The 18,883-nt window shown below is 39.3% G+C and overlaps 1 protein-coding gene across 6 annotated transcripts in view; it reads left to right on the plus strand.

The window, feature by feature from the left end:
• Positions 1-10,699: 10,699 nt before the first annotated feature.
• EPHA7 (EPH receptor A7) overlaps positions 10,700-18,883 on the plus strand; it is a 210,512-nt gene continuing 202,328 nt past the window's right edge. For all 6 annotated transcript variants that reach the window (XM_070796062.1, XM_070796063.1, XM_070796064.1 and 3 more), the window contains exons 1-2: positions 10,700-11,023; positions 15,437-15,501. In XM_070796062.1, coding sequence (XP_070652163.1) covers positions 10,927-11,023; positions 15,437-15,501 — 162 coding nt within the window. In that variant the 5' untranslated portion in view covers positions 10,700-10,926. The remainder of the gene's footprint in view (positions 11,024-15,436; positions 15,502-18,883) is intronic.

The raw sequence follows: 18,883 nt of genomic DNA on the forward strand, positions 1-18,883 counted from the left end.
TCCTTCACCACTCAAGCTCTGAGCTCTGGTGTGGGGCCCTACATATTGCCTGCACAGAGCATGTGTGGGGCTCTTCTGGAAAGGGGTAGGGCTGGGCTCACTGTGCTGCTTTAATGAAAATGTGCCCAGCCTTCTGGTGTCCGGTGACACTTGCTTCTTTCTGCTTTCCCCACTTTTAGGGTGAAACTAGGCAGGTCAAGTGGATATTGTCCACCGGTTTGTATTTTGTGAATACAGGGGGATACTGGAGTGGGTTGCTATGCCCTCCTCCAGGGGATCTTCCCAACCCAGGGATCCAACCCTTTTCTCAGGCATCTCCTGCATTGGCAATTGGATTCCTTACCACTAGCACCACCTGCTCTTGTTGAAATATTGTTAGTGGATTTTGATTTTAATATCTCAATGGCCCTGTGTTATGTGGGAATCATGGAAGACACAAATTATGCTTCCACAATCGCTGCCATCTTCCCATAATTCTTAAACAATTTATTTTTAAAAGAAACTTTAAAGGAAAAAAAAATGGAGAATCAGATTTATTTTTTATTTATAGAAAGAAAAAAAAAACCATCTACAAGATGACTGTTTGCTGGAGGCTTAGATATGTTCTCATTGTTAGCAAGGGAGACTACAACTGGTAGGGATGTGACAGCTCCTGGTCCAGACAAGACGTTGACTAGATAGTCCAAATGCCCTTGTGCTGCAAACGTCCAGCCATGTGATGGCCAGGCCTTGCTCAGAAGAAAGAGAGAGAAAGGCTCTGGGAGTGAAGAGGGAAGGGAAACCCAGGGGCAAGCTGTCATCCAATATTTCAGCTGCCAGGGTAGGGGTTCTCTTATTGGTCTATTGAGACAGGTGCCTGAATGAGTTGTCTTTTGCTGGGAGAGGAGGCAGAGATCTGCAGTGGAGACACACACACACACACACACACACGTCTGATGGTGGATTGTGCCCCTAATAGAAGGTTGACTAGATACAGCAGTCCCCAACCTTTTTGGCACCAGGGGCCAGTTTCATGGAAGACAATTTTCCACAGACAGGTAGGGGGGTTATTTTGGGGATGATTCAAGCGCATTAGATTTATTGTGTACTTTATTTCTATTGTTATTATATCAGCTCCACTTCAGATCATCAGTGTGGGAAAATTAATAAGATGGTGCCAGTTGAGCTTCCTTGCCCCATGCTCTCATGTCGTCTCACCTCATGTTCTGTAAACAATGACTTTACATGGTTATGTAATAGCTGAGATCACTTATAGCATTGCACATGCATGTCATGAGGTACCCACTTGGCCACAGGCTACTTTTGTTCTGTAAGTATATATAAGCTTCACCTGGAAGAGCCTGTCAGGATTGTGTGCAATTACGTTGTGTTATGTCTGCTGCTACAGCTGCTGTGCCAGCCAGGAGACAATAAACATGTCTGCAGTTCCTTTGGCTCCTTTCATTTTCTTCCAGTCTCTTAGCTCATGCCTTGCCTACCATGGGTTCAGCAAACCATGCACACAGTGAGACACAGAGAGAAAACTGATTCTGTGAGCAGGATCAGCAATACAATCAGGTATTAGATCCCAGAGATTGAGGACCCCTGGACTAGAAAACATTCTAATCATTAAGGAAACTTTATAGTCTGGGCTCTGGATGAGAAAGAAAATGACTTCTCTGAAGGAATCCCAGGTGGCACAGAAGTAAAGAATCTGCCTGCCGATGCAGGAGACACAGGAAACTTGGGTTCGATCCCTGGGTGGGGAAGATCCCTTGGAAGAGGAAATGGAAACCCACTCCAGTATTCCTACCTGGAAAATCCTATGGACAGAAAAGCCTGGTGGATTGCAGTCCATGTGGTCTCAAAGAGTTGGAAACAACTGAGTGAGTATGCATATGCACAGGAACTGAATATTTGTGCCTCCCCAAATTCATGTGTTGAAATCATAACCTCTAAGGTGATGCTATTCGGAGAAGGCAATGGCACCCCGCTCCAGTACTCTTGCCTGGAAAATCCCATGGATGGAGGAGCCTGGTAGGCTGCAGTCCATGGGGTCGCTAAGAGTCGGACATGACTGAGCGACTTCACTTTCACTTTCCACTTTCATGCATTGGAAAAGGAAATGGCAACCCACTCCAGTGTTCTTGCCTGGAGAATCCCAGGGACGGGGGAGCCTGGTGGGCTTCCATCTATGGGGTCACACAGAGTCAGACACGACTGAAGTGACTTAGCAGCAGCAGCAAGGTGATGCTATTAGGAGGTGGGACCTTTGGGCAGTGATTAGGTCATGAAGGCAGAGCCCTTGTGAACGAGTGCGCTTGTAAAAGTGGCCTAAGAGAGCCCCTTTGCCCCTTCTGATGTGTGAGAACACAGCAAATAGATGACTATCTATTAACCAGAAAGTAGGCCCTCATTAGACACCAAGTCTGCATGTACCTTGATCTTGACTTCTCAGCATCTAAAACTGAGAAACAAATTTCTGTTGTTTATATGCCATTGAGGCTATGGTACTTGTTATAGCAGTCCAAAATAAGACAGCCTGGGATTCAGCCAGCCAGTGTCTGATTATAAGTGTTAAGGGTATAATAAAATAGAGGAAGGGGTGGAGGCTGGGAAAGGGGGACATTTTGTTTTAACTAGGATGATAAGTGAAGTTTGAGTCAGGAGTAACATTAAGGAAATGATATCTAAAAAGAACACTACATGTTCATCTCCACAGGGCCTGAAAATGTATTTGTGAAAAATCAATATTCTTTTGTGATTAAAAACCAAAATCACATTTAACAAAAATGACAACAGGTAAATATGTCCTTAACATAACCAAAAGAGCATATATATATATTTGTATATACAAGTATATATATATATATATGTATATATATATATATATATAAAAATGTGTGTGTATGTGTATGTATATATATAAGTGTGTATATATCTCAAAACCCCAAAGTTAGAAAGGATCCACCATCACCAAAATATGCCCTGATCTCACCATGAACAACAGTCAGCAGATACTACAAATGGGTGGATTACATCAAGACCTACATGAAATAGACAATTTAATAAAACTATAACTGATAAAAGAAATCCCTGTAAATTGGTTAAAGACATAAAAGATTCATACTGTAACCCTAAATGAATAAGATACTGTGAAAAAATAACTGGAAATTAGAAAAACAAAACAAGATAAAAAACAATTTCTAAAACTAAATAAAAAACAAGCCATGGAAATAAGAATTCTATTGGATGGAATAAGTAGCAGATTAATCAGAGCTGAAGAGAGGAAAGATAAACAGAAAATAAAAACAGGGCAAATACAATGAAATATCAAAGGGGTGACTGTAGAGCAAATTTTAAAAATATTATATTCTGAAATATTTGAACACATAGAACTATAATATTCATCCTAAATTTGTGACTGCTTCCCCCCACACTTTTTTATTTAGTATCTTTCACCATCCTGTTGTGTAGCCTTGGGAACAAGTGTAATAGATTGAATAACAGCTGTTATCCTCTAAAATGGACATAACTACCATTTAAAACGTGATGCTCTACTGGACAGTTTCCCATATTGTACTTATTATAGTATACCTTTATTCAAACTTAGAAGGTGATTGTTCCTCAAAATTTAATTCAAAGTTACCATGTAAATATATGATAAATTGTTAAAATAAAGACAGATGTGATTGCATAGAAACATTAAATCCATGTTGAGATTTGAAAGAACTCTCATAAGGGGTCTTGTCCTTCTTTATTGGAATGCAGATTAAATTTCCTTTCCCTGTACTTGTGAGGTAGATAAAGTTGGTTTTGCCTTTTCTGATTATCATCTACCTTAAATGAGGCAAATTTCTGTAGTGTTTTTTACATCTTTAGTTTTACACAATTTGCCACCAGAGCTTGTTGCATAAAAGACTGCCGAGAGAGTGACTATCAGATATTAAAATACTTAATTAAACTGAGATTGACCTCAGTCATTTCATCAATCTAAAATCAACTAGAGAATGTATCAGCTTAACTTTGTAGCTTTAGCTAAAGCAAATGCATCTACATAACCAAGCAATGATAATAATATACTCACAGAATCTTGAGATGGAGTATGAATGTTCATGATTTTTTTTTTTTTTTTATCTGATCTGAGTGCAGAGAGGGGAGAAGAAAAGACCTTTGGACAAGGCGGATGATGATCCTTATTGTAGCATTGAATCACTGCAATTTATGGTTAAAAGTGTGACTATGTTAAATATCATCATTGTTCTCATGGCTGAAATCAACACTGAGTAAAATTGGCTAGTTACCTATTTCTCTAAACATATGATCTTCCTGTTTCTAAAAGGAAACATGAATCACAAAGGAATCCTGATGGCGTTAGGTCTTGAGAGTATTGGGCTATGCTTTGTTCATCTGAATATGACCCCTGTGCCTTTCTAAATATTTAATACTTGAAAATACTATTTTAATCAAGGTTTATGTCAATATTCTTTTACTGAAATATTATGTGTTTTAGATTGTGAATCTGTAATCTATTTGATCCGCATCATCAAGGAAAAGTATATAGTCATTTGTCTATTTTAATTGGCTCAGTTCAACTGAAAGGGAAATCTAGCATCTCCTTCTTGAGGTTTTCTTTTCTCCACAATTGTCTAAGAACTTCTAGAAGTACAGTCTGTTCAAAGGGATCATATTTCTTCTCAACGATTCATTTGTTCAGTCCGCTAATGTCTTCATTTTCCTTACTGCCACACTGTATAACATTTGAAACCTAGCTTTACACAGAATTACTGCAGTGAAACCTTGCTCCGTCACTCAACATTTGAGGTCTAATGGTATGTCTCTTTTAGTCCAGACTTAGATAATTAGGACAAACATCATACCTGGGTGGCTGGGTTCAGAGCGCTTCTGAGCCTCAGGCATGTAGGTTCACCCAGCAAATTTTAAGCCCAGAATTTTCATTCCCCTCTCAATGAGGACTTCTTTGAGGTCTTTAGGTGTATTTACGTCTCGGTCAGAGCCATTCTAGTATTTAGAGCTTCTAATATTGTTGAAATTCAAATGGGACTGCATTAGGGACTTAACACACTTTTCCTCCCAGAAATTTGCCCACTTTCTCCACAGAGAATACGCTGTGGGCCTAGTTAAGGGGTAGTAGAAGGCAACCGGAGAAGGCGATGGCACCCCACTCCGGTACTCTTGCCTGGAAAATCCCATGGATGGAGGAGCCTGGTAGGCTGCTGTCCATGGTCGCGAAGAGTCGGACATGACTGAGAGAATTCCCTTTCACTTTTCACTTTCGTGCATTGGAAAAGGAAATGGCAACCCACTCCAGTGTTCTTGCCTAGAGAATCCCAGGGACAGGGGAGCCTGGTGGGCTGCCGTCTATGGGGTCGCGCAGAGCCGGACACGACTGAAGCGACTTAGCAGCAGCAGCAGCAGCAGAAGGCAACACCTTTGGCAGTGTACAGAATTCCACACTTGAAAGTGAAAGTGTTAGTCGCTCAGTCGTATGTGACTTTTTGCCCACTAGGCTCCTCTCCATGGAATTCTCCAGGCAAGAACACTGGAGTGGGTTGCTATTTCCTTCTCCAGGGGATCTTCCCCATCCAGGGATTGAACCCAGTTCTCCTAGTATTACAGAAGTCTTTACTGTCTGAACTAGCAGGGGAGCAGACTTAGTGGAAAAAGTACCCTCAACTTTATAATTTTATAGCTAGGGCACACTATTTCTAAATTCTTTTCCCTGTAACATAGAAATATTATTTCTAAATTACTTTGATGCATAAGATTACTATTGTTCAGACCTTTTCTTAGACCTCCTTGAGATCAAGCAGGCAAATTTTGACAAAATTTCATTTTTAGTATTAACCATGGCAGAAGACCATGGGTAGAAGTGGCCTATAAAATGTTCCTCAAGCAAGAGAGTCCTGGGCATATCACAGGATCCTTAAAAACTGTACTATCAAGTCTGAGGGAACACTCAATCCCAGCCTGGCCATGTTTCGAGGGTGAAAGACTTTAGGAGTAAAGTGGGTGGAAAGCAAGAGAGTATCTGAGGTCTACCTGGAGACAGAGTTCCTCAGATGCTTGGTTTAAAAGAATCGGAGAGAGCTTTTCTGCAATATAATTCACCTTCTAAGGTGCCTTCAGAATCTATTCAGTTAAATATGGCCTGAACAGTTTGAAATAGGTTATATAGCATCTCACAATTTTTTACAAAGGCGTTTAGTACACTGGTATAGGTACAGAGTATAAGAAACTTAAAAGTGTCAAAGGAACAAGTATGTATTTATTATATATATACACATATATAAAGTTATACACACACACACATATATGTATATACACATAATTATGTATGTAAATAATTTTATAATTACCTCATCCTTATTCACTGTGGGCTTGGTTACTCAGGACACCCAGAGATCCTGATGCCCCCTGGTGGTCACTGAATTATCACAGATCTCCTTGACATCTGAAAATCCACTGGGTTTGAAGAACTAAAAAGTTGCAAGATGAAAAACCATGTAGCATGTAGAAGTAATTTGCATAATTTAAGCTAGTTCTTCCTCTCAGTGCTGGTGATTTATGGAATAGAGAACTATAAGTAATGGACGAGCCTCCTCCAGCAAACCAAATTTGGAAAATAAATTCTTAAGCACAAGTGGGCATGTGTTAATGAATTTGAATATAATGTGTCACATTTCTCTGCTATGTTTACTAATTCTTTTAATAATAATCAAATAATTAAAGTTATTTTATTTAACACTATTTTATTTAACACATTTTAAGTGATCAGAAAATTTCAGAGTGACACCTCGGCAATATTCAATTGGACTTATAATTTTGATAAACTATTTTTGTTAAGCTCTCTTGAATTAACTCAGTAATTGCAGTTAAAGAATTATAATTTTAATCTTCTAAGTGTTACCAATTTATCCAACCATGCAAAAGTGAATGAACTTTTATAAAGGCACAAAATATAGCCTTGACTTCTGATATCTGACTTCTAACTTCCTATACTACTAGATAAATCTGAAAATCTGAAGAATAAGTAAAATCATTGCTATTTATGAGCTTTGCCTATGTACATTTTTTACACTGGACTACAAGTAAATATTTTATATATACTACATAAATCATGCTAATGTAAACATGTAAGTGATTTTCCTGCACAGTGGAAAGATTTGTTTACATTTAGACTGAAATCACAAATAGAGAACCCAATTTTCTGTAATATCTATTAACTGAGACATAATTTTTTTTTTCTATTTATAATCAGTTTCTTCTGTACAGGACCTTTTCTAATTCAGTTTAAATTACCCCTTTTCTGTGATGAACTTGCATTTCCACATTTACCAGCTGTGAATGCATTTAGAGAGTAAGTGCAAAACTACTAGGTTCAGAAACAGACCTTTGATTTTGTTGTCACTGTTAACTATTTAGTTTGGCAGCCTTGGGTTTGTAACTAAAGTCTCAGGTTTCTCCTTTCCCCTCTGAAGGCCTGTTTACTACACACACACACACACACACACACACACACACACACACACACAAAGGCTTTTATTTGAAAATTTATGGAACTTATTCCCTGAAGTCATTAGAATGTACTCCTAAGTAACTATTCCTCTCTTAAAATTGGAAAATATCTCCCAGAGATTAACAGTGAGGTAAAATAAATATTAGTGTTGAAGCAAGTTAAATGAAGTTAATAGCTGTACCCTCATTTGGAATGTTTCCTGAATTTGTACATTTATTTCCATATATGTACAGTTATGTGTGATTATCAGTAATCAGATAGATAAAAATAACAGCACATAACTATTGGGCATATTTTCTTTGAATCTGAAAACATGCATTTGTCATCTTTCTGCTATACAGTTAAGACAGATGTTTCGAAAGAGGGTTTATAAATGTAATATTAAAGTTTTGGTCTCTTTTTTCCAAAGTTATCTAAATATAAGCAGGGTATTCTATTAACTGCATTTCCCAACAAATATATAAAAATTAAAAAACAATTTTTCTGGAATTTCTGCTTTGGCTCACATGTGTTGGTTATATATATGCCATTTGGTATAGTTCAGGAAAATGATTTCTAATACATGTTACAAACATACATACATTTGCTTTTCTAAAATTTGCCTTAGCAATAATATGCACAAATAGATAAGATGCTAAAATAAACCATTTTAAAAGTGATATAAAGGAATTAACTATTTTAAGTTATTATAAAATAGGACAGTTTTGTGAACTAATTATTTTTTATTTCAATGGCTTCATGTACAAAGAGGTTTATAGACTTTGCTGTTAGTCAATGAGTCTATTGCTAATTTATACAGTTTTTATATATTAAAATATATACTGTATAAAACAGTATAACAATCATCCTTTCCTTGACTAAGTCATTTACTTTAAGTTAAATTCCATGACTTTTTCATCACTTACCTAGATACAAAAGAAAGAAGGTTGGTAAACCTGAAAATGAGTATCATTGTGCAACTCTGCAGGCAAAACTGTTAGCAGTCTGGCACGTGTGCATTTAATGCAAAGTCTCTTGTTTCTAAAAATGAAAGCGAGGCTGAACATGCCTCTATGTCTGATAGAAGGGACACAATAAGGAGATTCCTTACACCACCTACACTCATCAGAGTGAAGGATGTTACTTCTTTGGTTTCCTGGTCTAATGGAAAGGTATTTGTATTCACATCACTGAGTATTAGTCATTCAATAGATGAAAGGAATATTTTAAACTTTAAAGGCTACCTTGGTGTCATTCTAAGAAGTGGGGATGAGACCCTGGGGAAAGTGTTGAAATTCTGGAGAATTATTTTAACTATTAGAAGTGGTTTAATATCTGTGAGTATATGAGATTAACAGTTTTATTGCCTACATGTGGGGATCTACATTCTTAGTTCTAGTGTTTTACCTTACAATTTTTACTCCTTAAAGCACCCGTTTGTGTAAACACTGCTTAATCTCTGTAACAAGTGCACTCTACATCTTTTTGTCTAGTTTCAAGGTTACTCTATTAAGTGATTTACATTTTCCATGCATCTTCTAAAGGGCACTAAAGATGCTTTTAGTTATAATTTTTAAAATGTTTAATAGGGGTAATGGCTAGGAAGAAGTAATATTTAAGAAATAAAATAGAGACCCAAAGATAGGTTAGAGGGGAGGAAATCTCATTTCTCTTTTCTTCGTAATTGCATTAGGCAAGTAAAAACTACAGGAGACAATTTTTCATAAAATACAATTTTAAAATCTAGGGATCTGTCATCTCTGAAAAGTCTTTGCTATAAATACCAGAAACAATTCAATTTACTTTACATATCCAGATTGAAAAGATAGGAAAAGTTTGGAGTCTTAGACGAGGTCAAACTTTTTGCCTCTCTTAAACAGAGGCAAATCATGAATGACAGAATTTTTTTTTTTTTTTTAAAGGGAGGAAATATATATATAGGACAGGAAGAAAATGAAGCTCCTCTTAGACATGTGATCAAGTTACTAGGCTTGACCTTCGGATTTGATGATTTGGCAATTAAGGTTTTTAAGTTCTTCATCTTATTGTATTACCCATCTTTTGAATTGCAAAGTGTCTGAAACTACCTAACGGGAATGGGATTCCTCTAGGTAGTCGTCCTCAATATTTTAGTTAGACGAAATCAACCGGCGTTGTTGGTGACATTTTTTATTCTTAGTTTGCCTTTGAAAGGTAATTATTGACTAATTATTGAAAAGTACTCAATATGTGCGAAAGAGGTCTTGATCTTAATTTAAATTAATTGAATGCATGGTAACATTCTTTAAAATTAAATGTAATTTATGCAGCGAAGTGGAAAACGATCAAAGTGGGGGGAATTCCAGGAAAATCTCGGAAAATGATACGCATGTAAGAAAAACGTTTCGGAACTTTCAGAAGTTTCTCTTGCAGTGTTCTATTTAGTCCTACCAACTATCGGTAAACGATAGGGCGGGGGTGAGGGGGGTACATAAAACAAAAGACTTCCTTTCTCCACTCCCTTTTCGTCTGGCTCTCTTGCCAGAGCTTGTTGCAAACTCTTGGAAACATTGTTTGAATATAATACATTTGATTACTTTTATTCTATCAGAGATTGTGCTGGGTGGTGCCTAAAACTGTCTTTGGAGTCTTGTAGTAAGCCTTCAAGAAAGAAAAAGAACAAAGTTACCCGACCCGCGGAGGTTGTGAGTAACAACAACAAAAAAGTGAAAGGCACTTTACTTAAAGGCACAGCTCATTTCACTGTCCCGGCTCCGTGCTTGGTAGCTGAGAGAGCTTGCATCGCTCTGGTTTCTAAATGAGCGCGAGGAGCACTACTATAAACACGACTGTAAATTAGGAGGGTTATTTTAAGATTGATTTTGCTCCGCGAAAGCTGCGATTGCTAAAAGCCAAGCGCCCACAGCAGCACGCACCTCGGCTGCCATCCACGTCCTCCTCGGAGCATCCAGAGCCAGCCGAGAGCTCAGAACCTGGAGGGAATCCTGGATCCGCAACCTGACTCCGCTTGCCGCCGATTGGCCCGCGCCCCTAACCCAACCCCCAAGGTTGGGGCGGCCGTTTCGCTGGGACCCGCCCCTAAGCTCTGGGAATCGCCGCCTGGGAGGCCGGCTACGCCTGCCACTCAACCCGAGTGGCGGAGGCTCTCGGCTCGGAGCCCCGCCCCCTCCCCCCTAATTGATATTATTGGAGTGTGGAGCAAGCGGCCGGTCTGCAGTCGGAGACTTGCAGGCAGCAAACACAGTGTGAACGAAAGGAGGGGGGAAAATTTTTTTAAAAGCTAAACGTGGAGCAGCCAGCCGGAGATCGAGAAGGGGAATCAATGCGTGGAGCGCAATAAAAAATAAAAAGCCCATATACTTCGGAGCAAACAGCATTTAAAAAGCTACGGCTCAACTGAAACCTAAGATAAAACCTGCTCATGCACCATGGTTTTTCAAACTCGGCACCCTTCATGGATTATTTTATGCTACATCTGGCTGCTCCACTTTGCACACACCGGAGAAGCGCAGGCTGCAAAGGAAGGTAAGGTGATGGGAAAGCAAAGTTTGTTCTGACTTATTTATTTAGCTGTCTACCTGCAAGAGCCGGCTGGTCCGCGGGGCTGCCGGCCGCGCCTCTGGTGCCCGGCGACCCTCCCCTGCCGGCTCCCCGCCCCCTCACCGCTCCGGCCGCTCCAGGCTGGCCGGTGGCTAGCCGGGCTCTCTGAGCCGCCTGCAGCCCCGCGCCCAGGGCCGTTAGCCCGACGAGAGTGGGATTTCTGGCGCAGACTGTCCAGAGGGCGTGAGCATCAAAGGAAGGCGGAGGTGGGGGGGTTGGGGGGGCGGGAGCTCGGGGGTGTGGGAACCGCCGACGAGCTCGTTCTCCCGGACCCGGGGCAGGTCAGATCTCTTCCTCTAGCCCTCTGCTCTTCCTCGTCTCGCCGTTCGTCTCACTGGGAGTAAGCTGTGGCCAGAGTTGGTCGGAGACCGGGGAGTGCAGCCTCTAGAACCCTGGCCAGCCCGCCGGCGAACGGCTGGATCCTTCCCTGAGGGGCCGTGACTTGTGTGAGCTCCGAACGCTCGGGTTACTAATGAAGTGCTCACTGCGTCGGAGGAGCAGGCGCGGGCCTGCGGTTGGCGCTCGGACGCCGGCGCGGAACAATAACGCCGCGGAGGTGAAGCAGCGGACGGCGCGCTCCCCGCGCCCCGCCGGCCTGAGACATCTCCATTCAGCGCGCGCCGCGCAGGTCCCGGCGGCCGCGGGGACAGTGGCAGACCAGCGGGCTCGGCCCGGCCAAGGGCGGGCGGTGGGAGTGGGGGTCAAGGGGAGGGGGATAAAGGGAGGGCTGGGACTGTGCAGTTGATAAAAAGATGCCGCCTGGGCGACCAGAAGTCCTCAAACCTCTGCCCCCACAGTTCTGCAGTTAAGGAATACGAGTGATCGAACCTTGCAAAAGACATGGACCCCGGGGCTAGTTCTGGTTCATGAGAGCAAGATTCTTTGGGGCAGCTAGATACGCCTGTATATGGCTTTTTCCTCTCGTCTTCTCCTTTGAACCATTGACAGAAGGTAAAAATACCTTTTGGTGCCTGTAGTTGGAGCTGGGGAAAAATAAATCCTGTCAATGGAAACGTCTTCTGAGCAGTGTCACAGTCTACCCACTCCCCTCCTTATCGTGCAGGCTGTACGTCTAAAGCTGATTTCCCGATATTGAAAAGCCGAATACTAATAATTACTTGTCCCTAAAGTGTGGAGGATGGAGGAAATCTGTTACCAGATATAGGTCTGTTACCAGATATAGGTCTTGGGGTCGGGAGTTGATAGGCATCGGTACTCGCTTCATCTATGTCTGAAAACTTCCTGATTTAGTGCTGCTTTTTACGATTCTCTTCATGGGGCCTTCTTTGGTCACTGAAACCTCTCTCCCCACCCCCGCAACCAAACGCCACCACCTACTCTTTGATCCAGCCTGACCTTCTGACCCCAGTTTCCACATCTGCAACCTGTGTTGATGCTGAACCCATTCAGAGCAAACCTTAACTTCCAGCTGTCGGTTTCGCTCTTGCAGATGAACAGACATCTGCTAGAAACACACAGCCATACACACCAAAATCCACATTTCTACTCGCGTGACATCAGAGAATAGGGACATTGAATCCTGCAAACTTATATTGATTGCTTAGGAATCTCGGGACCCGAGGAAAAGTTTGCACCGCCGGGGCGAAACCCCGCGTGCGAGCTAGCGCAAACCCCGGCTGGAGTTTGAGCTATAAATAACTGCATCACTAGGGGGAGAGGTTCCTGCAGTCAGAATGGCTTGCTCGCCCGCGTTTCTCTTCTGGGTGCGAAATACGTGGAGAGGATTCTGATTCTAGGAGGCCGAATTCTTTACATGCAGAAGTGAGCTGTTTAAAAGGTGGGCGGGGGTGGCGAAGGCGCTCCGCTTCTCGGTGGCGACTCACCCGGCGAGTCGCGGCGGTCAAGGGCTGCCGTTCTGGGAGCGAGCGAGCCCCGAGGCGACGCCGGGGCACCCAGGGGCGAGCGCCAGGAAGTGCCTGGAGCAGGTGCCTAGCTCTCTGGAGCGGATGGGAATGATTAGAGAAAGATGAGAGACCTCCTTTCTCCACTTTTCCCGCACATGTTCTCTCGGGGAGGTCGGTTCCCGCTACTGGGAGCGCGCATATAAGTCAGTCTAACGCTTGGAGGCGAAGTGCAGACGCTATATTTCCTCTCCATTAATGCCGCTGCCGCTGCCCCCTCTCAGGAGACGCTTCCCGATAGCCTCTCTCCTCCTCCTGGCTCCCTCTGGAGCTAGGGCGCCACCGGTTCCCTGGAGTGCCCAGGTCTGGCGGAGGCGTAATGGATGCTCCGCGCGGCAGGCGCGCCCGTCTGGCAGCCCCCGCCCCGCCCCGCCGACGGCCCCGCCCCGGCTCTCGCTGCTGCCCGCGCGGCCGAGTGCCGGCTCCACCGGCGCGCCCGGCATCTCGCTCCTCACCCGCACCCCCCGCATCCCCCACCCCAGCCCGCGCGGCGAGGGCTCAGAGTCCCGGAACCCGGGACCGCACGCCGCGTTCCCGATTGACCGCCAGGCTACGCCTCCGCGGGAGGGAAGAGAGGCTGGTGCTCCGAGCGGGAAGGCAAAAGCGCGCAGTTACCGGCTGGTCCAGAGAGCAGACAGCGGAAGGGAGACGGGCTGAATCTTTAAGAGCTAGTTAAACGCTCAGGGGCCGGTTTCCCTTTTGTTTTTATTTGCTCGTGTGTTTCTCTCTTAACTTGTTTGCCATCACCGCCCCACCTGGGTCCCTGGCTCTCACCCCAGGCTGTACCGAGGGGTAACGGAAAAGCAGTAAATCATCACTGTGCTTATTTCACCTTCAAAAATGACCCAAGAAAGTCTCCTGGGTTTAAAATTCACTTGTCACTATGAAAGACGGAAATAATAATAATAATAATAAAATAAATCATCTCTAAAGAAAAGTACATAGAACCCACATTGTTTGTGCATTTGAGGACAAAAACAAAATAAACTTTAAAAATCATTTACTATAAATTCAGTAGTCCAAACATTTATTGATGTTCCTAGTTCGAAGTACAACTTAGTATTTTAAAAGCGTGGCTTTTAAAATTATTATTATTATTCGAAAGGGTGAGTGCTATCATGGTCTCCCTGAGAGTCTTAAGTATAAAACATTTTGAGAAAAAAGTGTTTGTATATCTATATTCAGTTATAGGGAATAACCTTGACTAGTGTGAAGGAGTCGAACACATTATCAACTGTTTCTCTCTTTTCTTAGAGTAAACAATTTTCATTACCTTTAACACCACAGTGTTTTACTCTATTCATAGTTATTGAAAAGTTTATTTAAGCATGTATTTCATTTAAGTTCAAATTTTAACATTTTGTTGAGGTTGATGGCAAGCATATTTACATGCCTGAAAATATATTCACCATTATTTCTGGAAAGATTGATTCATTTGTTAAAATGCTATGGAATCATGGAAATATTTTTGAAGAATACAAACTCATAATTCTGAAACTAGTTTGAGCAAAGAGTGAATGCTTTAGGAGATTAATTGTCCTAAAAAGCAGTAAAATATATCAAATTGGAAGCATGGTATATATTAATGTGTGACATTTGAATGCATTACCTTGCATTATATTGTATTGTAAATGCATCCGGAGCATTTATTACATTTATATAAATATTAATTGCATTATACTTTATGGTAGCGTAAAAGCATAATATAACTGTTTTTAAAAGTTAAGTCAAAGTTTGAATATCCCATTTTGAGAATTAGCTAATGCTTTGAAATATTTGTAAATTTAAAAAGTAGAAATATTAAAAACAGATGTTTGAATAACCCAGAAATGTATCTTGTAAGTGATAGGCAATTTACTTTTCTCATAATAACACTGCTTAATATGATTTTTAATTATAGTCATTTTGGCTTAAGAGAAGACATTGTGTGTGGAAAGTTAAAAAAATAAACTCCAATTCTCAAAAGGCACAAGGAAATAGTTTTTGAAGAATAGTACAAGTCAGTGACTGAGGAGTAATATGGAATTATGCTTTATTATGTTAATGCTATTTTATTTGACAAAATTTAGAGCACTCAGTGGTTTACAGAATTCTTTATAATATATAATTACTACTGAATCAGTATGCATCACATATCATTTTTTTACTTTTGCTTTCATACTTTCAAGTTTCTAATTAATTTTAACATTTCAATTAAAAAATGTAAGTTGGTTTTTCAATGTCTTTCTTCCCTTAAGAAAGTGGAATATTTTTGTCAGGTGGGTCTATATTTCATCATTCACTAATATAAATAACTGTTTATACATTTTAAATCATAAAGTGATAATTGTTTTAAAAATTAGATTGACTTTAATAACTTTTACAAACATATTTTCCCTTTTCATCTAACATTTAGAAATGCAACTTTCTTTTTCAGTACTACTGCTGGATTCTAAAGCACAACAAACAGAGTTGGAATGGATTTCCTCTCCACCCAATGGGGTAAGTGCTTCTCCTCATAAAATACCAACCTCTGTTTTTTAAAGTAAGAAATAAAACCTCTTTCCCTTCCCCAGTGGAGTTATTCAGATTCTTCACATTTAAATTGTTTTGATTTCACATATCTTGTTCAATATTTTGTTGGGTTTATAATGAGACATTGAATTCTTGGAGTAGAGATGGTATACTTAGAACTCTGAAAAATAGATTAAAAAAAAAAATCTCTTTAACCATTATCTTTTGAGTTCTTCTGTGAGTGGGACCATATGTCAGTTTCCAGGCTATAAATGTTAACTAATTACAGAGAATATGCCTTTCATGAACTCATATCTCTTTAGTTACTTTATACTTCTTTAGTATAATCACCAGGTAGGTTGTGTGTAGTTCTTTAAAAACAGTAGGTAATCTGTTTTCCTCTTTTGAAAAACGTTTTAGCATTATTCAAAATATACATGAAAGGATAACTAAAAGTCTAATATGCTCAACATTTTAACATAAAATTTGCTATGAAATATGATTTGGATTCTCCAAAATTTGTACTATGTGCTACCTGTTCTTATTAATCAGAAGTGATGGCAGAGCAAGCACATATCAGAGTAAAAATCTGTTATAATAAATGAGTGAAAGCTGTCCAATAAAAGTTTATGAGAATATAAGTAGATTCTAAAAAACTTCTGTTAAGTGTCATGTATCCAGAAAGATACATCATTTACTTAAATTTAGTTTGATGTCAATGTCTTTGGGTATTATTTTAATTGTGAAAGAGGGTACATACTTCATCCCTTACTAAGTAAAAAGGCTCCAAGAAAGGGAATTGTAATCCCCATTGTTACTTAAGTTAATCTTTGGTACAATGAAAAGTTTGGAGTCAAAGAGCCCTAAGTATAAGTGAGGATATAAAAAGTTTGCAAAGAATGAAAGTCTGAAAGAGATTTTTGAGTTTAAGAACATCATGAAATGAACATGTCATAAGCTGGAAGTTAGTTTAAAAAACGTAAAATGTGAACAATGCAAATCTGTTTAAAGTAGATTAGGTTTTTAAAATGAATATTTGAGATGCTTAAGATCATATTGCAGTTATCTGTATTGGTCAGAAAGAGCTATGAAAAAAATGACAAGTATTTTACAGATTAAATATAAAAAGTAGGCTGAGTTTGAAGTATGAATGTCATACTTAACCTTGAAAGTTGAATGGTTTCTGTGAGTAAAATAATATACATTATAGGAAGGCATTCACAAAAAAATTGAGCACCTTTCTTGCCAATGATAGATGTGGCCCATTTTCCACCCTTCATCAGTTAAAACAAATAGAGATAGAGGATGGTTTTTATCTCGTAAGGAGAAGTAAACTGATATATGTTTCTAATATGTCATCCATGCAATCCCTAACATGATAAACCATGACTTTCTGTGTTATCTTGGACTGAAATGGACATTTTATCAGTGCAAAATATCTTGAGTGAACTTAACCCTACATATCTTATGAATCAGCAGATAATATTAGACAATGATGATTGACAGTGTATTTCATGTATAAAATGGGTTGGCTTACATGTGGTTAAATATCTAACTGGAAATAAAATATTATTGATATAAGTGTCTAGAAATAATTTTATAAGCATACTATAAAAGCACACTAGCCAAACTAAGACTTCTTTCCCAGTGTAGAAATCACTGCAGTCTCTTAGTAAGATAGTAAACCAAAAGTTGCATTAAATGCATTCATTTTGTCTCAATCCATCTAAAGTTTCCCTTCAGGAATAAATTTTTAAGTAAGCATTAAAGTTAACTGAGTTTCATTGGTAGTAAAATTGATTTTTCATGCATTGAACAAAATAATTGTTCTTAGAGCTAGAAAAAAGAGTTCTGCAGATGTATTCCTTTCTAATAATTAGCCTTGGCTTCTTCTAACTAGGGAATTGTTAAAAAGAGCACATTTATCCTTGGAGCTTTTCACTTTTTGGTAGATGCTATTACTAGTTTCACTTCTTTTAATAATTTCAACCTAATTAAGAGACTAAAATCTGCTCATCCAAATGGATGAATTTGGTTATATTTGGCTAAGAGCCATTCAAGAAGATTATAAGCAGCTAACTAAAATGGAAAACTATGCACTGCATTAACTAGTCACACACTTAAGTTGTGCTGAGTAAAAAGCTAAACATGATAATGGGCTGTTTGCTACTTTTGAGGACCTTTGATGGTGTGTATAATAAAATTGTAGCAAATATATGTCATCACAAGAAATTTCTGAATTTCAGGATATTGCTACTTTGTCTTGTTAGTTTTCTCAGAGCTACTTTTAAAAGTAGATATTAGTATTTTACAAAATATGTAAGGAAACCAATGTTTCTGATCAAGTTTTATAAATAAAACTCATTACCACATGCTTATTTTTTCCCATTTGCTTTTCTTGAAGCAGTAGTTTAAATATTGCATGCTATGTGACTTTGGATTAGAAGACTAATAGGATTTTATATTTGGCATTTCCTATTAGGGAAATGAATACAAGTAGGTGACAATTTCACTATTAAGGTATCATAAATACAAAGTTGGAAATTTTGTAATAATGGTAAGAAAGGACATAAACAACAATTGCCTTAGGCTTTTAGGTGAAATGAATTTATTAACCAATGAGCAATATAAATAATATTTAGCAAGGTTTAATAAGCTTTAAATTGTTGCAAATTTAGCTGAGCTTATTATTTTCCTTTTTTGTGAAAATAAATGAGTTTGCTGTAGTATATATTATATCAGCATATGAATGGGTATTTTTAAACATCAGATATTTTTCCTGTCAGAAAGCTTGTTACCTAAATGTGATTCAACGTTCTGGTTTGCCATGGACATTTTATTGTCCATTGAATCATACTTTTATAAGTATTTATAGTTATGTGGCATTATGGACCATATTATATACAACACTGCAGTAAATAAATAGCTCTATAAAACATTACTCCTTTATATCTCATTTTGCAAAGATTGTGAAAGATTCCCCATTATGAATATCAACATGTTGTGAAATGCTCTTGCATTTCAGAGTACTCTTGGCATTTTCTTCCCTGTGTTTTTAGGTACTCTCTTAATTTAAATATAACATCAACACTTAAAATGTCAACGGAGTGATCAAAAATTCCGCCATGTAGCTGTATGTATATGCATTAAATGGTAATTTAAGTCATTTCGTTATGTGCTTTAGTCTATAAAAATCATAAGCTCAGTGGAGACATTGGCATAAGCAAACATGTAAAAAGCAACACTAATACACCAGCAAACAGATACTAAGCAAAATGAAAGATTTATTGTATGCATAAACAATATAAGCAACCTAAATGATGTTCTGCCACCAGGATGAAGCTGAACAGAGACTCATTCTAAAGGTTAC

This window comes from Bos indicus, chromosome 9, assembly GCF_029378745.1.
Source record: "Bos indicus isolate NIAB-ARS_2022 breed Sahiwal x Tharparkar chromosome 9, NIAB-ARS_B.indTharparkar_mat_pri_1.0, whole genome shotgun sequence".
Lineage (NCBI taxonomy): Eukaryota > Metazoa > Chordata > Mammalia > Artiodactyla > Bovidae > Bos > Bos indicus.